At 37.0% G+C, this 24,777-nt stretch overlaps 1 protein-coding gene across 5 annotated transcripts; it reads left to right on the top strand.

Annotated features, from left to right (window-relative positions):
* The first annotated feature begins 491 nt into the window (after nucleotides 1-491).
* zgc:101569 (uncharacterized protein LOC449822 homolog) lies at nucleotides 492-24,362 on the top strand. 5 transcript variants are annotated; one of them, XM_051098797.1, is made up of 6 exons: nucleotides 492-695; nucleotides 5,620-5,793; nucleotides 6,833-6,930; nucleotides 7,733-7,877; nucleotides 19,929-20,078; nucleotides 22,116-24,360. In XM_051098797.1, exons 1-6 carry the CDS (start codon nucleotides 560-562, stop codon nucleotides 22,349-22,351), a joined length of 939 nt encoding a protein of 312 aa, XP_050954754.1. In that variant the 5' UTR covers nucleotides 492-559; the 3' UTR covers nucleotides 22,352-24,360. The 5 variants fall into 5 exon arrangements, with proteins under 5 accessions (XP_050954754.1, XP_050954755.1, XP_050954756.1 ...); XM_051098798.1 differs by having other exon boundaries at nucleotides 5,623-5,793; nucleotides 22,116-24,359; XM_051098799.1 differs by having other exon boundaries at nucleotides 5,629-5,793; nucleotides 22,116-24,357.
* The last annotated feature ends 415 nt before the right edge of the window (nucleotides 24,363-24,777 follow it).

Below are 24,777 nucleotides of genomic sequence, written 5' to 3'. Positions count from 1 at the left end.
ATATATATATATATATATATATATATATATATATATATATATATATATATATATATTAGATTTCATACAACTATTATATTGTATTTACTTGCATATATTTATATTCATATAATTTCCTAAATATACACATGCATGTTTGTGTATTTATATATACATAATAAGTATACACAGTACACACATTTATTTTGGATGCGATTAATCGTTTGACAGCACTATCAATTATTTTTTCTAGATATATTTCTATAATTAGCATAGTTTAGTTATATAGGAAAGAAGCGGAATTATATTTGGATCCAATGCGAGGGATATCATTTAGCGTTTGGGAACATTTGGTCTCATTTCTAGGTAAGGTTTGACACTGAAATAGATGGTGTAAGTGTTGCTTTACACGAGTTTGTATTTTATTAGCATTTTTGGGTGACTTTTACTTTGGTATTCCGATCTACTGATTGTTATTGTATTTTATGGTAACGTATAACAGTGAAGTGTGACACAATCTGCCACTATAAACTAAGCAAAACAACAGATTAAAGACGCATTAAAAGATTTCCCCTAAACTATGGCTTTAACTTTAGGGAGGATGACAATCAATAATGGCCTTAGGAGGGCAATTCAACACATGAGTTTAAACTCAACGAAAGGACAAAGATTTTACAGCGCAATTTCAAAAGAAGAAAAAACAAGCGCTGATTCAGGTAAAAAGTTAATATAATTTCAGGAGTTTGTCGGTAGAGGTCAGTAAAACTTAAAAAAAAAAAAAAAAACTGCACTTGAGGTTGTTTTCAAAACCTGGTCTCTTAGTCACTGCCAGATTATTATCTTTAGGTTGCAGTTCTTTTTCTTTAAAGCTGCTTTGAAACCATGGACATTTGAAAAGCGTAAATAAATACATTTAATTGACTTGACCTGTCCGGGATACTGCTGCAGTAAGTTTATAGTCTCCCCCTGTAGGAGGGGGCTCTTAAGTTCACTAACTGCTTCTGTCCAATCAGCTGCTGCTCTATGAACTCTGAGTTGGACTTCAGAAACAGTACAATGGGTGACTAGAGTTTTATCGTAGTTTATTTTCAGTAAAATCGAGTTTTACACATAATGTCAGTGAATACAGTGTGTGTATATGTTTAGAAAGATTATTTAGATTAGCATTAGCTGACCAGAAACATTGCGACCTTGCTCTGTTATAGTACAATTTTTAAAACTCGGTTCACGGTTTACAATATATGATGATATTTGCTATAAAATATTTAGGCTAGGAAAACAAAGTGGCCAGAGCAGTTGTGGAGCAAGAGTTGAGAAACTTACTTTAAAAATGTAAAGGTTAAAGTAATCTGCAAAAGGTTACAAGTTACCCTATTTAAAATGTAATAGGTAGTGCAACTATTTTAATTACTTTATTAAAGTAATGCGACTAATTACATTTGATTACTTTTTGATTACTTTCTAAATTTCTAATTATTTGTTTATATATTTATTTATTTATTTATTAACTGTCATTTCAAACATTTAAACCAGGCAGGTAACCCTTACAGTAGAAGTCACCTCTGTTTACAGTAATGCTTTCAAAAACCTTCATCACTTGAATTAAGATTATAATAATTTAAATATAGGCACAGCCACCACAAAATCAGACACCTCTTTTTATTTGGAGATAGTTCTGAGGTTAAATAAAGATTTAAAATCATTACATTAGCATGTAGCTTTGCTTTGAGAGAGAGAGAGAGAGAGAGAGAGAAAAATACTAAATAGAATAAATACTTTAAACAACACCAAAATTCAACACACTTTACAATACAACTATCTTGGTCTAGTTTTAACTCCCACTGGAAATTTCAATTTGGCAATTAAAACATTACTTGTAAAAGCCCGCAGGGCACTGCATGCCATACGAACAAAATTATTCAAAATAAACATCCCTATTAGAATTTGGACAAAGATTTTTGATAGTGTCATACTGCCTATTGCCCTGTATGGAAGCGAGATCTGGGGCCCAACGAGTAACTACAGCCATAAAGATTGGCACAAACACCCTTTAGAAGCTCTGCATGTAGAGTTCTGCAGAAGTATCCTTTATGTCCACAGAAATACGCCTAATAACGCCTGCAGAGCAGAGCTAGGCCGTGTCCCCCTAAATCTAATCATTAAAAAAAGAGTTTTAAAGTTCTGGATCCACTTAAACTCTAGTTCTGAAGATTCTCTTCACTATAAAGCTCTACAAACAAACAAACACAAAAAATGAGTACTAAAAAAAGTCATCTGTGTGTAATGGTGTCAGATCTAACTAACAAAGCACTTAATATCAACAAACTTGAAAAATATGGAAGAATCAAAGAAATTATGAATGAAGAGAAGGAGACATACATACAACATTGGAAAGAACAAACTAAAGAACAAAGTCGTCTCCAATGTTATCTGAAACTCAACAGAGAGTACGGCCTGGCTGACTATCTGGTCTCAGTCAAGAATATAACACACAGACATTTACTGACAAAATACAGACTGAGTGACCACCAGCTGGCCATAGAAAAAGGACGACATAAAAAGACGTGGTTACCTAAAGAAGAGCGAATCTGTAATGAATGTAGATCAGGAGCAGTTGAGACGGAGGAACACTTCCTCCTCCACTGTGACAAATACACATCCTTAAGAGACTCACTCTACAATCAAATACAGCAGATCATTCCTGAGTTTCAGTCACTCCATGAAAATGACAAATTAATAATATTACTTGGTGAAGGACCTACTTCCTCTTTGGTAGCACATCATATTTATAAATGCCACAAACTAAGAAGTAAAGAGTGAACACATCTGTATTAGTAAAACCATTAATGTTTATATGAATATATATATATGGATATATTTTATATGTATTTTGTTTATTTATGGATGTATGTTGTATGTATTTTTGTTTTGATTTGTAGTTGCTATGTACAATGCTTTGGCAATATGTATAAGTATGTCATGCCAATAAAGCAATATGAATTGAATTGAATTGAATTGAAAAAACTTAATCTTAAAAAATTAAACAATTATCAAATAAGTATGTTTCATATTCTGTGCCCTAAATTTCTGAAACATTGGTGTCTCATATTTTAGAGCAGTCAATCAAATCTAGGAAAGAAATCAACTGAATCTGTATGTGTGTGAAAATATTCAGATGTAACTAACCCCTTTTGTAATCGTTAACATTTCCATTAAGTAACTGTAATCTAATTACAATTTTTTTTTCAGTAACTGTAACGGATTACAGTTACATTTATTTTATAATTAAGTTCTATAATGGCATTATATGTAACTAATTACTCCCCAACACTGTTTATAGCTTGTCAGGAATATAAAAAGGTGTCAAAATAATGTGTGAACTATTGTAGTTGTGAGGCATTGTCAGATTTATTTATTATCTGTTTAACATTTATTACTTTTATTAGTAATTACAAGAAACATTTGTTATTATAAAATGTCTTGATGAGCATAAGAGATTCCTTTAAAAACAGTAATGATCCTTAATAATATGTCATAAATCCACTATGTAGTCATGGCCAAAAATATCGGCACCCTTGCAATTCTGTCAGAAAATGCAACACTTCTCTTCCAATTGCAAATGTTTTGGTATTCACATGCTTATTGTTTTTGTTTGCACTGTAACAACACAAAAAAAAAAAAAACGTAAGAAAAGTCAAACTTGATAAAATTTCACACAGAACTCAAACATGGACTGGACAAAATTATTGGTACCTTGTCAAAATTGTAAGAAATAATTGCTGTTTAAGCATGTGATGCTCCTGCAGTTTGTATTTAGACACACCTGTGGCTAGTAACAGGTGTGGGCAATATAGTAATCACACCTGCAGCCACTTAAAATGGAGAAAAGTTGAGTCAACCTTTCTGTTGTATGTCACACTGAGCATGGAGAAAAGAAAGAAGTGTAAAGAGCTGTCTGTAGATTTGAAAGAAAAAATTGTGGAAAAACATGAACAATCTTAAGGCTACAAGTCCATCTCCAGAGGTCTTAATGTTCGTGTCTTGCAATATCATCAAGAGGTTTTCAGCCCGTGGCACTGTAGCTAACCTCCCTGGACGTGGACGGAAGAGCAAAATTAATGAAAAATTACAACAAAGGATTGTTTGAATGGTGGATAAAGAACCCTGATTAACTTTCAAACAAATTCAAGCTGATCTGCAGAAACAGGGTACAACAGTGTAAGCTCGCACTATCCGTCACCATCTGAATGAAAAGAGACGATATGGTAGAAGACTCAGGAGGACACCACTGCTGACACAAAGGCATAAAAAAGCAAGACTGGAATTTGCCAAAACTTATGTGACAAAACCACAATCTTTCTGGGAGAACGTACTGTGGACAGATGAGACAAAAGTAGAGCTATTTGGTAAAGGACATCATGACATTGTTTACAGAAAAAAGAAATGAGGCCTTCAAAGAAAAGAACACATTTCCTACAGTCAAACATGGTGGAGGTTCAAAGATGTTTTGGGGTTGCCTTGCTGCTTCTGGCACTGGATGCCTTGACTCTGTGAACGGTATCATGAAATCTAATGATTACCAAAGAATTTTGGGGCACAATGTAGTGGCCAGTGTCAGAAAGCTGCTTCTCCACCAGAGGTCATGGGTCTTCCAGCAGGACAATGACCCGAAACACACTTCAAAAAGCACTCAGAAATGATTACAAACAAAGCACTGGAGAGTTCTGAAATGACCTGCAATGAGTCCAGATCTGAATCCCATAGAACGCCTGTGGAGAGATCTCAAAACAGCAGTTGGGAGAAGGCATCTTTTAAATCTGAATGACCTGGAGCGGTTTGCAAAAGAAGAATGGTCCAAAATTCCAGTAGAGAGGTGTAAGAAACTCATTCATGGTTACAGGAAGCGATTGATTTCAGTTATTTTTTTCTAAAAAATACAATGCAAACAAACAAAAAAATAAAATAAACATGTGAGTACCAAAACATTTGCAACTGCAACAATTTTCTGAGAGAAGGGTTGAATTTTGTTACAAAATGTTACACTGGTGGTAACATTTTTTTTAAATGTTTTTGAAAGAAGTCTCTTATGCTCACCAAGAAATGTTACAATAATAAATCTTGCTTGAGCAACAAATAAATATATTAGAATGATTTCTGAAGGTTTATGTGATGTTGAGTAATGGCTTCTGAAAATTCATTTTTTCCATCACAGGAATAAATTACTTTTTAAAATATATGAAAATACACAAAAACAGTTATTTAACATTGTAAAAATGTTTCAGAATATTGCTGATATTACTGTATTTTTGATCAAATAAATGCAATCTTCTTTCAAACAAACAAATAATTAAATAAATTCGCAAATATTTTGCAAAATAAATTTTCTTCGTTTTTAAAATGATAAAATCATAGATTGATTAATAATTAAATACTAATTAAACTGAAATAATTAACTCAGTTTATTATTTAATCTAATGTCACTGACGTGTCTTAAGTGTCCAAAATGTATGTCAGTGTATGTCACATATGCTGCGGATACTGTACTTATTTTGACATATTTTATTGTTTTAAATTCTATCTATTGTATACACCTGCTAACAGATTCATTCAATGTTCATGCATTTCCTTCTGTGATTGTGGAAGGTGCAGGTGGGACAGTGATTTCTGAGAGGAGGGGTACGGTGATGGTTATTGGGATTAACCGTCCTGAAGCACGCAATGCGGTAAATCAAGAGACTGCTCAGAGACTGACTGAGGAGCTGTCAGCTTTTGACCAGGACAACAGCCTTGATGTGGCAGTGCTTTATGGAGTCGGTAAGTTCACTTACACGCTATTATTGATATGAACTTTGGAGCCCATTGATAGTTAGTGAAAAGAGTAAATACATCATCTGAATGAGTGGTAAAGCAAAGAATTTTATTGTAATGGTACATGCTCTTTTCCCTGATTTTTTATTTATTTATTTTGTCCCCAGATTCCCATTGCAGACATTAAATATATACTTGGTTAGGTCTAAAGCTTTCTAACATTTTCTCAAAATGTGCCTTCATACTAAAAGCTGTTAAATCTTTGACTAAGTGGGCAGCACATGGCTTCAAGAGTCCTGTGTTATGTCAAAGCCGGTGATGACAATATTACCACGTTGAAAACAATTATCCTAGGCCATCAAATTGCACACCCTCAGTAGAAATAATTTGTTCAACCTGGATCAACCAACTCTGCTCAAATTTCCTAAATCACCTTTATCACGAGTCAAATGAGAGGTTTTGCTTTCTCTCACACTCTAAATCTGGAGCCCAGCCAGAGGACTGTCTGCAGGTGAACTGAACACAGTAGATAACATTACATGGACAGGGACATAAAGAATGTGTGATGACAGTAATTGCTTGAGCTTTGAAGAGGTGAATGAGGTAATGATGGCCACACAAGAACTCCCTTATTTCACCAGAACACAGGTTCAGGTCTACTATATCTTAGACATTTAAAAGGACATTAAAATGCAATTGAGCACACACATTCTTACATACTGGTCTGGATTTTACTAGTCCATTAGGAAGCCATTATGAAAATTGTGTCCATGTTCACGTTTCAGCTAAATTATAAATAATTGCTGTTTTATTGCTTAGTTCAAGCTGTGATTAACTGAAGTGCACTGAAGGCTGTTTTAACTGGCAATGTTTCCTCAGGAAAATTTATATATAAAACAGTAAACAGTACATTCAGTTTGCACTTAAGTGTATTCTTTTAAATTATTAAAGTAATATTACAACTGTATTAATCAGTATGCTAACATGGACTTCTTTTTTTACAAAGCTTCCCTTGTCAGTTAAATAATCAAGTTATTTGTTTCAGGAGGGAATTTCTGTGCTGGTTTTGATCTGAAGGAGTTGGCCCAGACCTCTGGTTCTCTCATAATGGAACAAGATGTCTGTCATGGTCCTGGTCCCATGGTACGGAGTGGTCCTTCTTAGACACAGTAATACTAGAGGAGTCATTTAAAACATTATCTTTAAGCTTGCTATACTAGTATCACTAATAATTGTTTCTTTAACCAGAAATAGTTTTCATGACCATTATCCACTGTTTCTATGACCCTATGCTTTAAGAGACACATTAACAACCATTACTTAAAATTAAAACGTCTACCAAAATGTTCGTTATGAAACAAACATTGCAGTCATTGCAACATATGGTTCTTTTTTATCCCCACTGCATTGTGAAAAAAGCTGGCCAACCAAAAAGATTTGTGCTTTTGGTCTCATGCCCAAAGCCACTGCTGTTACATAAAATGATTTGGTGGTGCTTATGACTATTTTGCTAAGAGAGAGTGAATAACAGAGACAAATCCAGAACCAGCTTTCTTGTCTCTGTACTCTTTGTTCACACCAAACACTTGTCTTGCTGTGAACAGGCCTTTAGATTTAAACAAGCTTTTTTTTTTTGCTACTATAGCTTTAAGGTTTTTTAATTGTAAATGAGCTGTGTCGTTATTGATCTTCTTCTTCACGAGTGAAATGAGTAACATGTACCACTTAAACAACAGAAACTACAGTAGAGCAAACTGTGAAGCTTACGTAAACTACCATTTGATACAGCTGGATGATACACTCACTAGTAACAGCGACGTACAATGATAAGTCATTTTCAGTGTACATGTTCTCCATAATAGACAATTGACACCTATGTTTGCAGACCCAAAGCTTGGTTCACATGGTAGAACAGCAGTAAACTGATGTGTGTTGTTTGCTGTAGGGTCCATCTCGTATGAGGCTCTCAAAACCATTGATCGCAGCAGTCAGTGGTTACGCTGTGGCTGGGGGTCTGGAGCTGGCCCTGCTGGCTGATCTGAGGGTGGTTGAAGAGAGCTCCATCATGGGCGTTTTCTGCCGCAGATTTGGTAGGTATCATTTTCTCTTTGATTGTTCTTACAGGTGTTATTTTGCTTAAAACAACCCCAATATCTTATGGTAACATCCAAAACAGTAAAATCAACATAAAAACTACAATTTAAATAACTGTACAGTAATGATAATTACATTTTTTTTGACAAAAACAAAATGTTTTATAAAATCATAAACCTCACATAATGTAACATACAGCAACAACACAACAGCGTTGAATGAAAATGCATATCCTTGCTTTTCATGGTACTAAATGTTTACTGCACTGGTAGACAATAACCCCCAAACCCTAAAAATGAATGGTACTGTGCATCAACTTAGGAGACACTTAAAGGGGTCATCGGATGCCCATTTTCCACAGGTTGATATGATTCTTTATGGTCTTAATAAAAAGTCTTTAATATACTTTGGTTAAAAATTCTCAATGGTAGTGTAAAACAACACCCTTTTTACTTTGTCAAAATGAGCTCTGCAAAAATCATCCCATTCTGTGGGATTGTTCCTTTAAATGCAAATGAGCTCTGCTCGCCCTGCCCCTCTCTTCTCTCCGTGGAGTGACGAACCTGTTTACTTTAGCCACATTTAGCACATTTAGCCGCAAAACTTGCTAACTAGCACGTTTAGGAAAGGTAATTTGCTCAAACATAGACGCATTTATTTAGATCGGGAGGTGCATTCCCTTCACAAACAAATGTAATCCACTGCATCTTCAGCAGCTCAGATGTCAGGAGTAAATGACAACTACTATGTTTATTATTACATCCAGCACCACAACACCTCAATAGCTCAATCGGAGATATTCTTGTCTAGCTTACATCCCTGCTCCGGCATCGAAACAATGGAGGTCGGACTGTTACAGCTGATTTAGGGTGGGTCTGAGGTAAGACGCTCATGTCAATCTACTATCGTGGGAGCGGCCTCTGTCGGTGTGACGCCACACTGATTTGAAAAAGGGCTCGATTTGAAAAAGGGCTTGATTTGAAAAAGGGGATATTATTTTTACAGATTAATTAAAAACCACTGCATAGTCTTTTATCATTATAGGGTAGATGTGTATATACACTGCCAACACACATTAATGTTCGAACAACATGTAAAAGTAAACTTAGCATCCAATGACCCCTTTAAAGAAACGCATCAACATCAGAGACAACAAATAAGAAGCACCACCATGGCAAGTGTTGATTTAGAAGTATGACTCCATTTACTCATAACAAGGACAGGGTCAAAATTCAGAGCTGTTGCCAGGAATAGCCAGATGGCAGTGCTTTTCCAAGAACCATACAGATGCTTACACACACACACAGTCATGGACAAAAGTATTGGCACCCTTGCAACTCTGTCAGAAAATGCAACCCTTTTCTCAGAAAATTGTTGCAGTTGCAAATGTTTTGGTACTCACATGTTTATTTATTTGTTTTTATTTGCATTGGATCAACACAGAAACAAGTTAAGTTCTGTGTGAAATTGTATCATATTTGACTTTTCTTCTCTAACATTTGGTAGCACCCCCTTTGGAAAAAAATAACTGAAATCAATCGCTTCCTGTAACCATGAATGAGTTTCTTACACCTCTCTACTAGAATTTTGGACCACTCTCCTTTTGCAAACTGCTCCAGGTCATTCAGATTGAAGGATACCTCCTCCCAACTGGTGTTTTGAGATCTCTCCACAGGCGTTCTATGGGATTCAGATCTGGACTCACTGTTGGCCATTTCAGAACTCTCCAGTGCTTTGTTTGTAACCATTTCTGAGTGCTTTTTGAAGTGTGTTTCGGGTCATTGTCCTGCTGGAAGACCCATGACCTCTGGTGGAGATGCAGCTTCCTGACACTGGCCACTACATTGCACCCCAAAATTCTTTGGTAATCATCAGATTTCATGATACCATTCACACAGTCAAGGCATCCAGTGCCAGAAGCAGCAAGGCAACCCCAAAACATCTTTGAACCTCCACCATGTTTGATTGTATGGACTGTGTTCTTTTCTTTAAAGGCCTCATTTCTCTTTCTGTAAACAGTGCCATGATGTCCTTTACCAAAAGCTTTACTTTTGTCTCATCTGTCCACAGTACGTTCTCCCAGAAGGATTGTGGTTTTGTCACATAAGTTTTGGCAAACTCCAGTCTTGCTTTTTAATGCCTTTGTTTCAGCAGTGGTGTCCTCCTGGGTCTCCTACCATATCGTCCCTTTTCATTTAGATGGCGACGGATAGTGCGAGCTGACACTGCTGTACCCTGTGTCTGCACATCAGCTTGAATTTGTTTGAAAGTTAATCAGGGTTCTTTTCCACCATTCGAACAATCCATCGTTGTAATTTTTCATTTACTTTGCTCTTCCGTTCCCGTCCAGGGAGGTTAGTTGCAGTGCCATGGGTGTTAACCTCTTGATGATATTGTGCACAGTGTACACAGGAACATTAAGATCTTTGTAGATGGACTTGTAGCCTTGAGATTTTCCATGTTTTTCCACATTTTTTGAGTTCTGTGTGAAATTGTTTGACTTTTTTTTTGTGTTGTTGCAGTGCAGACATAAGCAGATGAATACCAAAACATCTGCAATTGGAACAATTTTCTGACCGAATTGCAAGGGTGCCGATATTTTTGGCCATGACTGCTCATGTGCATATGTCAGTGTCACACATGCAAGTTTTTTAAGCATTGGAAAAACAAATGGAACAATAAAAATTTTGCTTAAGCATGTTGCCAGATAACATGTACCTTCAGCATACTTTGTCTATGCAAAAAAAATGTTTTCATTGAACTTTAAACATTTGCTTAGCTTTAGAAAACATAGGAATATACAGTTACAACTTTTTGATTTGAATTAGTTGCGTTAGTTTTGCATCGAATACAACATGATATTCAGTAATTATAATCTGGCAGCAACGGCATCCTTTTTCTGGTTGGGCGAGCAATTCGCGGACGGTTTTTCTTGTGCATGAAATTGCCCACATGGCAATAAACCAATAAAAGCTTGGAGCAGTAATGATGAATCATAGCAGTTGAGTGTAGGTGCCAAAGCTGTTGTGGATGCACTCACACAAATCCCTCTGTATCTGGCACATATTTGGAAATTGGAAAATAAATAATTTACATACATATGAAACATTTTATTATGTAAGCTTTATTCTATACCTCAAATGACAAGGAAATTTCTATTAGTGTTATTTTTATTAGCCAGTTCCTGAGCTCATTCTCTCAAATGTCTTGGGCATGCAGAGAATTCACAGCTTATATGGACTGCACATTCTTGGATTACCATATTCATGTACCATGATATTACCAAATTGTACAGTGGTACTTGCAGAATGCTTTAAATGGGTGTATTATGAGTAATAAAATAAAATATGTCAATTTCAATCCAGACATAGTAGACTAAATCCTGGGAAGCTGAACTATTGTGGACAGGGTTTACAGTACCTAGAAAGAGAAGAGAAATTTGATGCCGTTTCATTCTGCGTGTACTAGTTTCTCTATGCTACAGATATGACCACAGTGTGTATAAATATGCCAGCAGTGCTATAATTTACTGCCAGGAACTGATTTTTCCAGCTGCTCGTTTAAAACATAGAACCATCATCATGACCCTCTCTCTTTCATTAAACCAAGCATCCGGGCATTGCCCGCATGTGCCTGCGAACCCATTGCTCAGACAGTCTGCCTCTACTGTACTTGCGCCACCCAGGAAGACGTGACGCCTGCTGTCTTGAAGGATTTACCAGTACTCTGCAGTAATGATTAGTACAATTGTTTGTGCAATGAAAAAATTTGATCAAACCTATAACCCTTAAAAATTTGGTGTGTAACTTTACCTGCACTACATGCAAAACTAATGATACCTCAAGTCATGTGTTTTGGTGAGTTGAGGTATGCTATAACTTTTCTTATTAGATTTATAATTCCCACATGGACGAAAAAATGGGTAAAAATCCCATATACTTACTTATGAGGAGGAACCTGAGCCATATAGAGAGCAAAATATATATTATTAAGAGGTGGACTGAATTTGACCATTAAGTTACCACCTACGACAACCTAGAAATTGCATGGTAACATTCTAAACAACTCAAAACAGTTTAGTAACCACATAGCAATTACCTGGTAACTACCACCATAGCAATGGCATGCAAAACGTATTTACATCCTTGTAGAACTTGTAATGACAAGCCAAAACCCACAAATACAATAACCAAACAAGCAATGACAACCAACAGGATAAAATGACACTAAATTGCCATTTATTTTCAATGGAATGCATGCTTTCTCGCAATCATTTTAGTATATCTTCTCAAGGGACAATACATGCAGTGTATGGTCTGAGCACTGACAAGTTGACCTTCTACTTCTGCAACCTCTAACCTGCAACCATGGCAGCACTCATGTATCTGCTTTTTGAAGCCAGGTTCTGCACCTGACGCACAGAACGAGTACTCAACTTCATTAACCAACCCTTCCAAGGCCGATTCCGAATGGAACCCATCTTGCAAAACCTCTGTATGACCCTGGCCACAGTACTGTAACTCAGTTTCAGGTTGTTACTGAACCTCTTATAGCCTAAGCCATCTTTGTGGAGAGCAACAATTCTAATTCTCAAATCTTCAGAGAGTTCTTAACAATGAGGTGTCTTGTTGAACATCCAGTGGTCAGTATGAGAGAATTGTACTCAAAGCACCAAATTTTAACTGCTCTAATACAAGATACACAACTTTGTATGGTCCTGTCAAGCAGACAAAAACATCAACATGATGACTAGGACATGTGGCTTTGCATGGTTAAATGACATAGTGCTGTTATGATATAGAGTGTACTCACTTTTGTTGCCAGCTATTTTGACAATAATGGCTGTATGTTGAGTTATTTTTAGGGGACAGTAAATATATACTGCTATACTGCACATTGACTACTTTAAAATATATCCAAGTTTCTTTTCTATAGTATTGTTCCTTAAGAAAATATACTAAAAACGTTGCTGAAATGTGAGGGGTGTACTCACTTTTGTGAGATACTGTATATGCATAAATATAAAAAAGTCCTTCACATTATTTTGAACTTGAACTGCTTGCACTTCATATAATAGGCCTGTTGGTGGCAATTTGACTTCTTTTAATCAACTATAGTTTCAACAAGTGTAAGAGTTTGAATAAGAGTAAATTAAACACCACTTACAAGTCCTACATCGTTTTACATCTATTTTTGAACAAGACCGGGAAGATACTGTTCCACTTCACATTATTTAATGAAATTTGAGCTTGATTAAAGGGGTAGTTCACCCAAAAATAAAAATTTGGTCATTAATTACTCACCCTCATGTCGTTCCTAACCCATAAAACCTCTTCGAACACAAATGAAGATATTCTTGATGAAATTCGAGAACTTTCTGAACCTGCACAGTCAGCAATGCAACTGAGACGTTTTATGGCCCAGACAAGGTAGTAAGGACATTATTAAAATAGTCTGTATGGCACCAGTGGTTCAACCGTAATGTTATGAAGCCACGGGAATACTAGGGACGCCCCCTAATTGTTGACTAAACATTCAACATTTGCAGGAAACAAACTAGTTCACTAGTCGCAGAAAAAAAAAGTCACGGACAGATCGCAACTTTACATGTCGCTCAATGTAGTGTTGACCTAGAAAAATGTGTGCTATTGAAATGAAATGTCTGCTCGGTGTGTCGAAGTTGAACAGTAGCACGCTTACTGCATGACAGATGGAGGTGCTGGTGCGGTCACTTGCTCTTAAAATGCTTTGTCATTTTTGGTCATACAGATAAAAGTAAAACATCTTTCGAATCAGTGAAGACTCTACATTTATTTGTGCACACTCACAATAACAACGGAACGTTGTGCTTTTGTAAAATAATTAAAGCAAACAGGATGCATTTTCTGCCATCTTGGTCTCTATGATCTTGAGCGTGAAATTTTCAAAACTCTGTGTGTACTTGCCTTACAGACATGAAAATATATCTATAGAGAGTGAAATGTCTACTTTCAAATAAACCAATTTAAATGACAGTCAGTACCGACTTCTCTTAAACTGAAAACAAAGAAAGTTATTATTAAATTATTAAAATGTTAATGCAGTCTTCTTGCTGTTTTTCCAAGACACATGCATAATTATTATATCTATAATTCTTCGGACATGTTTACTTCTGCTTGTAAACAAAGCACAGTGCATCCAGGTTCTACTGTATGTCAGAACGCTGCTCCTCTGTCAGCAGCAACGCACACACATGTCGTGCTGCTCTCATGAACACACGTCGAAGACTGAGACAGAAGAGAAGAAATTGTGGAACAAAGTCTTATTTAAAAAAAGAAGCACTTAGAACAGCTATGCAACCATGAAGCAACTAGCCACAACACCCTAACAACCGCAGAGCACCACTCAGGACATCTTGATTATGTAGCATAGATACATAGCAAAACCCTGGCAACCACTCGCAACACTCAATCAACCACATAGCAACCTGCTCAAACATACTCAGTACAGCTTAGTAACCTCTAGCAACATACTGGCAATGCAAAGGCAGATGCCACACATTTTTTTTCCAGGAAATTGTATTTATTCCTGAAATCATGACAAAACCCAATAGCTTACATGGTGATATCTATAGTCACATTACACTTCTGATTGGAGCATCTAGCATGTAACCATGCCCTCAACCATATACCAAAATGTTTTGTCAACAAATTTTATGTGTTGTTTTTGCCGCACATTGGTTCCTGTGGCCATTCCGCTATGATTGAGTTTAAATGAGAACTATTATTTGGAGACTTTTTCTCCCAGAACAAGGCTAAGCACTCTGACACTACCCACTTATTTCCTCTGAATTTTCCTCACTCTCTCCTGTACTTACCCACAGTGCACAGCAGGCCCTTAAACACCATTCATCTCACATAATAGATGTCTTGGCCACCATCAGTGGAAAGGGTTTATTTTAACATCCTGCTTGTAGGTTTTATTTTACCTAATCTTGTTTTGGCAAGTGAATTTTAGGGCTGTATTTGGGAGACCAAGATGGGAACAGCCTAGGGGAATCCCTCGTGGTGAGAGACGAAGAGAAAGAAATGAGAAGGAGGATGGGGGAGGTAACCCTGGAAAAAGAAAATATGCTACCAAAACGGACTTAAATCTCTCTGATGTGGCCAAATACTTCCTGTTGTGTCTTCAGATACTACATTGAGCCACCAAACTGAAAGAAACAGCCCTGAAAAGAATGTGGACAAGCCATTTAAGTGATTCAGCTAGTGCAAGTTACACACATTAAACCCCAAGGGAAATATTGTTTGACTGAGTAAAAAGTTATGTAGTCTTTAGCACATTTGTTATGTACATTCCTGGTTTTATTGTGCATAATTCATTATGTTAAACCAAAGAAAAAAAAAACTTTATAGATTATATATAATAATTTAAAAAGTACGATAATTTAAAGGTAATTAAGGAACTTTCACCGCATTCACTTTCGCCTGACATTACCTATAGATATTTAGGCTACAGGTAATTTGACAAAAAGTGTTGCCTTTGGAACATATTAAAATGTCCTGACCTGACCTTCAGCCCCCGTGTCCAGGTCAAAAAGTAGGTTCCGAAAGTGTCTGGACAGTAACTTCACGGGAACTTCACATTCAGGTCTGATTCCATCCTGCTATGGAACGCCCACATTTCATGATCCAGTCATTGTTTTCTCATTGAATATTGTGTTTCACTTGGACAGTTTGTTCCCAGCTCAAATGAAATGCAGTACATTTATCAGAGACCAGAAGATCTGTGAAATCTGAGTTTATCATTTTAAGAGGCCCTAACTGCACACGTTGTATCTAATCCAACAGCCCAGGTGGTCAAAGCCAGTTGTTCTGAATGCACTTTCCATTCGTCCACCTCAGCCACTGGAGTGGCTGCCAACAACTGAAATGACTCGACCTTTCTCAGATTTTACAGACATTCTCTTTCAACCTTCAGATCCTTCCTTGGCTTATAATACTTGGACTCAGGGATGCAGATTTCATCAATTACATTGACGGATTTGAGTTCTCTTGCGGATGGAAGACTTCCCTTAATGCATTCATTTATTTAAAACAGCTTAAATGGAAATGAACTAAATCTTAGGTTTAACCCTTAGGGATTTACAAATATAATTAATAAGGTTTTGTATCATGGTCATGTTAGTACTGATTTCACAGACATGTAGACCAAAGCTTTTTATTTAGCTGTTGTTGCGTATGTGTAATTGTATAGTCATGTGTGCGTGTAAAGGTTTTTTCCTGAGCTCTAGTGTGGTAACACGCCATTACCTCAACACCATTGTGTGTGCAAGCCTGCGTCGTGGGCTTTGTTGGGACTTTGAAGTTCTGTGGATACCAGTATCACCAGCATGAACACGTACAGGAAGACATTAAAGTTCAACTGCAGGCTCAGGCTTACACAGACAGATCCATTCATTCAGTCAAACACCTGAGGTGAACTGAAATCACCCAGGACTAGTGACATGGAGTCATTCTGTGATTTCTGTAAAGCCATTGTACCACTTCAATGTCTCCTGTGTGTGAGAGCAAGAGGATTTTGCGCAACAGTGAAGGTCTGGACATGAAAGGAATGGATTGATGTAAAGAGATATACAGACAACTGTATCTAACGCTTTCCTCTGATGCATTTGAAATGATAAATTTTAATTTCTGGGAATGCTGTCACTTCAAATTTGCTAAAATGCGTCACTGGGGCAGTATCTTCAGAAGTACATCTTTGTACTTTACAGTTGAGGTCAAAAGTTTACATACACCTTGCAGAATCTGCAAAATGTTAATTATTTTACCAAAATAAGAGGGATCATACAGCATGTTATTTTTTTATTTAGTACTGACCTGAATAAGATATTTTACATAAAAGACTTTTACATATAGTCCAAAAGAGAAAATAATAATTGGAATTATAAAAATGACCCTGTTCAAAAGTTTACATACGCCTGATTCTAAATACTGTGTTGTTACCTGAATGATCCACGGCTGTGTTTTTTGTTTAGTGATAGTTGTTCAGAAGTCCCTTGTTTGTCCTGAACAGGTAAACTGCCCAATGTTCTTCAGAAAAATCCTTCAGGTCCCACAAATTCTTTGTTTTTTCAGCATTTTTCTGTATTTGAATTGTTTCTGGCAATGACTGTATGATTATGTTTGATCAGAATGAAAATGAATAATTTTTTCTTATTTTCCCTAAATATCATATTTATTTTATTTAGTACTGACCTTCAGAAGCTACAGAAGATACTTACAATGTTTCCCAGAAGACAAAATAAGTAAAATTTACCCTGATCTTCAAATTCAAAGAGTTTTCACCCCCTGACTCTTGATGCATTGTTTTTCCTTCTGGAGCATCAGTGTTTGAACCTTCTGTAATAGTTGCATATGAGTTCCTCAGTTGTCCTCAGTGTGAAAAGATGGATTTCAAATCATACAGTCAGTACCTCAATTTTCCAATTAAGTAAATCAAGTATATGTAAACTTTTGAACATCATCATTTTTATAAACTCATTTGAGGGTTTGGCCTCACTGATTCCTAAGTCCCCATTTTTTTCTGAAGTTGTACATCAAACAATCTCTTGGATCCTTTCAAGTGGTCAAACTTAGATTCGTCAACTTTGCCAATTTAATTAACATTAGCATGAATGCACCTTCATTCCTCATTTGGATTTCTTTCAATTATGGATTCGACACTGCCTCTGCTTTTAAGATTTCATAGGTTCGTCTTCTGAACAGATGCATCTCATCACGTCTGGTGTGTGTCAGCTGCATGCTTGCAGATGTGTAATAGAGATGGAGGACTGACTTTCTGAACGACAGACTTGAGTGATGGGCTAAAAGAGCAGAGGAAATATGGAAGGATGTGCTTACTGAAAGAAACTCCCTCCCACCTAAGCTCAGGCTGCCAGATGTGTAGCGTGTTGGACCGAGAGGACAGATGATTGGTAGCAGATGTATCCACTCATTATCTCTCACCCTCTCAAGCCACTTTGAATAGAGCTGCATTATTTCCATAACCCGCTACAGGAGGACTTCAGGAGAAAATATCATTTATAGAATGTGGTTCTAATGATGCTAGTTTGAATTGGCAGAGATAACGAGAGCTCTAAACCGGGAGGGATTGCTAATGATTAGATATGCATTCAAAAACCTTTTGTTGTGTGTGTTATACAATCGCCTATGTTGATATATTATTTTATATGTACAGTGCTGCCTAAAAGTTTGTGAACCCTTTAGAATTTTCTATACTTCTGCATAAATATGACCAAAAAGTTATTTAGAAGTCCTGTAAGTTGACAAAGAGATATATATAGTCATTTATTTAGTGAAAAAAATGGTCCAGTGTTACATTTTTGTGAGTTGCAAAAATATGTGAATCTCTAGGATTAGTAGTTAATTTTGAGGTGAAATTAGAGTCCATTTGTTCACATGTGTTATCAATCAATAGGATGACTATCAGGTGCCAGTGTATGCCCTGTTTTAATTAAAGAACAATAATCTATCAAAGTCTGATAATGTTTGTGGAAGTGAATCATGGCATGAATAAAGTAGATCTCTGAGAACCTCAGAAAAATAGTTGTTGTTGCTCATCCGGCTACAAAAGTTTACAAAACCATCTCTAAAGGGTTTGGACTCCACAAATCCACAGTCAGACAGATTGTGTGCAAATGGAGGAAATTCAAGACCACTATTACCCTCCCTAAGAGTGGTCGACCAACAAAGACCACTCCAAACCAAGACTTGTAATAGTCTGCAAGGTTGCAAAGGACCTCATGGTAACTTTTAAACACATAAAAGCCTTTCTCACATTGGTTAATATCAGTGTTCATGAGTCCATCATCAGGAGAACACTAAACAACCGATTCTGATTCAATGGTATGAATGGCAGAGTTGCAAGAAGAAAGCAAAAACTCTCCAAAAAAAAAAAAAAAAAAAAACCTTTAACCAAAAAAGCAAAAACTGCTGTTGGTCTGCAGTTTGCTAAGACCATGTGGATAAGTCAGAGGGCTATTGGAGAAATGTTTTGTGGATGGATGAGACCAAAATAAAACTTTTGGTTTAAATGAGAAGTGTTATGTTTGGAAAAAGAAAAACACACCAGCATAAGAACCTTATTGCATCTTTGAAATGTGTTAGTGGTAGTATCATGATTTGGGCCTGCTTTGCTGCATCTTGGCCAGAATGGCTTGCCATCATTGATAGAACAGTGAATTCTGAAATTTACCAGCAAATTCTAAAGGAAAATGTCAGGACATCTGTCCGAGAACTGAATCTTAGAAGAAAGTGGGTCATGCAGCAAGACAACAACCACAAGCACACAAGTCATTATACCAAAAAATGGTTAAAGAAGAACAAGGTTAATGATTTAGAATGCCTGAGTCAAAGTCCAGACCTTAATCCAACAGAAATGTTGTGGAAGGACCTGAAGCAAGCAGTTCATAGGAGGAAACCCACCAATATCACAGGGTTTAAGTGTTTCTGTACTGAAAAATGGGCTAAAATTCCTACGAGCTGTTGTGCAGGACTGATCAGCGGTTACAAAATACACTACCTGTGGTTATTGCTTCAAAAAGGGGTCACACCAGATACTGAAAGCAAAGATTCACATACTTTTGCAACTCGCAAATATTTAACACTGGATCATGTTTCTCAGTAAATAAATGCCAAAGTATATTTTTGGTCTCTTTTGTTTGATTGGGTTCTCTTTGTCAACTTTCAGGACTTGTGTGAAAATCTGATGATGTTTTGTGTTATATTTATGCAAAAATTTAGAAAATTCTAAAGGGTTCACAAACTTTCAAGCAGCACTGTAAGTAATGACTGTAATACAATTTAAAAGTACTGCTTTCTATTTAAAAATGGACAATTCAAAAAACAGCATGTATTTGAAAAAAAGTTAGCTTTTAGTTTCAAATGTATGTGTTTTGCAAAAATATATGAATATGTGTATATATGAGTGTGTTTACAATTCACCTCCTACCAGTTAATCCTCAGCTCCTCTGTGTTTATAAGCCTTTTCCTGTCTGTCTCACACAGGTGTGCCATTGATTGATGGGGGTACGGTGAGATTGCCACAGCTGATTGGTCTCTCGCGAGCTCTAGATCTCATCCTTACAGGCCGACCGGTGAAGGCGCAAGAGGCTTTAACATTTGGACTGGCAAACAGAGTGGTGCCTGATGGCCAAGGTACACATACAGTATGCCTTGAAACTTGCTGTAGTATGAAAAGGCATTTGAAAACAGTAACCACTTGGAATACATTTTACCTATGTTGAAGTAATATCATTAAAAGTTACTTAGAAAAATGTGCTTCATGGTATTCTGGCTTGTCACATGACTAATCATAATGTGGAAAGTCTGAATATGTGAAAGCGCAAATGAAATTTGAGAACTTTAGATTTTTTTTTTATTTGATCTTTTAAATACATAATTTTATCATTAGAATATGGATTATAGTTGTATGGATTAATGTTTTTAGAGTGATTTTGTGCAGAAGAGCTGTGTGAGCATTCTGGAGTATATCGTCCATCTATCTGACCAGTGTATTTGCATCTTTCTTCATCTACAGCAGAATTCTCTTGAGGATGTCAGTAGATTAAACTAATGTAATGTGGCAGCAGTTGACACAGTCACAGCGAGGTTAAATGAGATGAGCTCAAAGCTGTTTAGAGATACTGTTAAAGTAAGCACTTAAGTTTCAAAGTGAAGTCACTCGAGTTTCTATAGGAGATCTGGACAGAGGCCAAACCTTTCATGTGCTACACGGAAGGACAAAATGAGTTCATATCAGAAGGAAATGAGTGATGATATGGAGGTCACTTGAGGTCACACTTTATGGTCAGCTGAAAAAGAAAAAAAGTTTAGAAGCTTTGCTCTCTTCTGTCAGATTTCTGTTATACAGGTGCATCTCAATAAATTAGAATGTCGTGGAAAAGTTCATTTATTTAAGTAATTCAACTCAAATTGTGAGACTTGTGTATTAAATAAATTCAGTGCACACAGACTGAAGTAGTTTAAGTCTTTTGTTCTTTTAATTGTGATGATTTTGGCTCACATTTAACAAAAACCCACCAATTCACCAATTCATCTAAACAAATTAGAATATAGTGACATGCCAATCAGCTAATCAACTCAAAGCACCTGCAAAGGTTTCCTGAACCTTCAAAATGGTCTCTCAGTTTGGTTCACTAGGCTACATAATCATGGGGAAGACTGCTGATCTGACAGTTGTCCAGAAGACAATCATTGACACCCTTCACAAGGAGGGTAAGCCACAAACATTCATTGCCAAAGAAGCTGGCTGTTCACAAAGTGCTGTATCCAAGCATGTTAAAAGAAAGTTGAGTGGAAGGAAAAAGCGTGGAAGAAAAAGATGCACAACCAACAGAGAGAACCGCAGCCTTGAGAGGCTTGTCAAGCAAAATCAATTCAAGAATTTGGGTGAACTTCACAAGGAATGGACTGAGGCTAGGGTCAAGGCATCAAGAGCCACCACGCGCAGACGAGTCAAGGAATTTGGCTACAGTTGTCGTATTCCTCTTGTTAAGCCACTCCTGATCCACAGACAACGTCAGAGGCGTCTTATCTGGGCTAAGGAGAAGAAGAAATGGACTGTTGCCCAATGGTCCAAAGTTCTCTTTTCAGATGAGAGCAAGTTTTGTATTTCATTTGGAAACCAAGGTCCTAGAGTCTGGAGGAAGGGTGGAGAAGCTCATAGCCCAAGTTGCTTGAAATCCAGTGTTCAGTTTCCACAGTCTGTGATGATTTGGGGTGCAATGTCATCTGTTGGTGTTGGTCCACTGTGTTTTTTGAAAACCAAAGTCACTGTACCCGTTTACCAAGAAATTTTAGAGCACTTCATGCTCCCTTCTGCTGACCAGCTTTTTAAGGATGCTGATTTCATTTTCCAGTAGGATTTGGCACCTGCCCACACTGAAAATTTGGTCTTATGAAGTATTCTAATTTGTTGAGATAGTGAATTGATGGGTTTTTGTAAAATGTGAGCCAAAATTATCACAATTTAAAGAACCAAAGACTTAAACTACTTCAGTCTGTGTGCATTGAATTTATTTAATACACGAGTTTCACAATTTGAGTTGAATTACTGAAATAAATGAACTTTTCCACGACATTCTAATTTATTGAGATGCGCCTGTGCTTGATTAGGAATGGCCGCATTTTGGCATCTTCACATCTAACTGTTAATCTGTTCGTTTGTTTTAGCACTTCAAGTGGCTCTTGAACTTGCCGAACAGGTCAGCGCATTTCCACAGCTCTGTCTCCGTGCCGACCGTAACTCCGCCTACCATGCTGCCTTTGACTCTTCCTCCTTCACCCAGGCCATGCAGTATGAGTTTGACCATGGTTTGCCAGTCATTGCATCTGAAGCAGTCACTGGAGCAACAAAATTCAGCTTAGGCGCTGGAAGAGGTGGGACGTTCTCTAAGAGTAAACTGTAAACGGCCAGATGAATGGACGTGAGACAGAGTGTAACTAAATAATGCTGATATTACGGTTAATTTTGCAGTGTATCATAGGTTAGAGTCTATGGACTGTTTCTTGATCCAGTCCACATCTGGGTAAAGATAACACTTAAACCAGCATGCCGTGACAATTAAACATTTGTTAAATATGCATCTAATTGTTTAAAGCTTGTAAATCATGAAGAGGTCTGCATTTGCCTCTGATCAAGTTCTCATTGTAAGTTTTTTTTTTTTTTATATTGCTAATCAAATATATTAAAGATCATACTAAAGAAAATCTGAATCAAACTTGAGTTCTTACTTAATATCATATTCCACCAAGTCAACATCATGCTTTTGTTTGTTTGTTTAGACAGGCAACAGCTCACCAACAAGCTTCACAGTCTGATGTATCATTCACTTCTGGAGCACAAACTGAGCAGTTTACCTAGGGTTAAGGCTTTGCTCAAATCACTAAAACAAATCAAGTGTTTGTGTTTGAAAAATAAATATACTAAAATGTATTTAAAATACATTTATTTCATGTTATGTATACTACAAATACATTTACATATTATGTACTTAATAAAAATACCCTGCAGTTGTACTTTTAGTATACTAAAGTGGTATATTTAAAGTCTGCTAATTTTGTGCTTAATGCAATTTGTCTGGAAGTAGTGCTGAAGTCCAACTAAAGATATACTTAAGTATATTTGATTGTGCTAAAGTGGAACTATTGCAAGTATACTTAAGGTACACTTTAAATATTTTGCATTTCAAGACGATATTATTTAAAGATCATACAATCCTCATAAATAGTGACATTAAAACATATTTTAGGCTTAATATTTAGAAATGTGCATTGTGCACAAGTAGTACTCCAAATTAAGTTTAATTACAGCTTTTAAAAAATATATATATATATCAGTAAGTCTCAAACGATATGTCAATAAATATGTTAAAAGACTTAAAGTGGTCATTGGATGCAAAACTCACTTGTACATGTTGTTTGAACACAAAAGTGTGTACACAACCACCCTGTAATGATAAAAATTAAAAATTAAAAATTATTTTTTTTTTTTAAGTAAAATCCCCCTTTTCAAATCGAGCCTTTCTGAACTTCTTGGCGGTATGATGTCACACCGACCAATAGTTGATTGACATGGCTGTCTTACCTTAGACCCGCCCTGACTGACCTGTAACAGTCTGACGGCCATTGTGTTGACTCTGGTGCAGGGGAAGACAAGAAAGTCTCCGACTGAGCGATTAAGGTGTCGGATGTAATAATGAACGAAGCAGTCATCATTTACTCCCAACATCTGAGCCGCTGAAGATGCAGAGGGTTAACGTTACTTTCGTTTTAGAAGGAAATGGGCCCGGCGATCTGCATAATTGCGTCTATGTTCGTGAGAAATCATTTGTGATCCAGCTTCACCTACAGCAGAATCACCTTTCTTAATAATAAAGGCTAAATGCCGCTAAAGTAAACTTTACGTCTTGTCACCCAAAAGTAGAGAGGGACAGGGTGAGCAGAGCTTTAAAGGCAAATACAACAGAATGGCTCGCTCTAAAAAGGGCTGATTTTGACAAGGTAAAAAGGGTGTTTTTTTAGACTACCACTGAGAAATTTTAACCAAAGTATGTTACAGACTTCTCATTAAGACCCTAAAGAGTCATATCAACTTGTGGAAAATGGGCATCCGATGACCCCTTTAAACTATATTTAGTATAAAATAAATGCATATTAAATCTATTACTTTTTTACTAGAGACATAATGTCATACCCCTGTGGACTGTTTATGTTGGTTTCTCCCTCTTGTGCCCAAATTTGGTTGTTCCTGTTTCCTGTCCTCGTTTAATCATCATTGGTTTACCTTGTTTCACCTGTGCCCTAATTAAGTTCATCATTATCATCTGTCTTTATAAGTTGCATTCTGTTCAGTGTTTGGTGTCCGGTCTCGTCAATGAATGCGTGTATCTACCCTCCTGTGGATTTACCTGTTTTGGAATTGCCTGTGGAACATAATAAAGACTTTATCTTTCACTTTCGTCTTCATTCACCCCTTCCTCGCACGATACGTGACAGATGACCAGACCAGTTTAATTATGAAGGTTGCAGCTCGCTTCTTTGCCCTAGCCCTAAGAGATCTGCAGGCTGGCCACTATGTCGGCGCTGGACGACGCCACGCTCAACTCTCTGTTCTGGAGTGGGACGAATTACAACCGCCCTGTGGACCTCCCAGACACCACAGGACTGAGCTGGAGGGAAGGGATCCTCCGGTGTCTGGAGAGTGTCCGGCCCCAATCCAGAACCAGCCCACCGGCTGTTCCAGAGTCAGAACCGCCGGCTCGCTAAGGACCGCCGTCCAGTGCTCAAACCCGCCGGCTGCCACTCAGCACTCAAACTTGCTGGCCGCCGATCC

The sequence above is a fragment of the Labeo rohita genome, chromosome 24 (genome assembly GCF_022985175.1).
Source record: "Labeo rohita strain BAU-BD-2019 chromosome 24, IGBB_LRoh.1.0, whole genome shotgun sequence".
Lineage (NCBI taxonomy): Eukaryota > Metazoa > Chordata > Actinopteri > Cypriniformes > Cyprinidae > Labeo > Labeo rohita.
The sequence above is the reverse complement of the archived record's forward strand: the minus strand, read 5'-3'. Positions and strand labels throughout refer to the sequence as shown.

Coding starts and splice junctions, on each gene's coding strand:
- zgc:101569 (XM_051098797.1), top strand. CDS start 560: ATGGCTTTAACTTTAGGGAGGATGACAATCAATAATGGCCTTAGGAGG. Junction 5,794..6,832: donor GGCAGTGCTTTATGGAGTCG/GTAAGTTCACTT, acceptor TATTTGTTTCAG/GAGGGAATTTCTGTGCTGGT. Junction 20,079..22,115: donor AGTGGTGCCTGATGGCCAAG/GTACACATACAG, acceptor CGTTTGTTTTAG/CACTTCAAGTGGCTCTTGAA.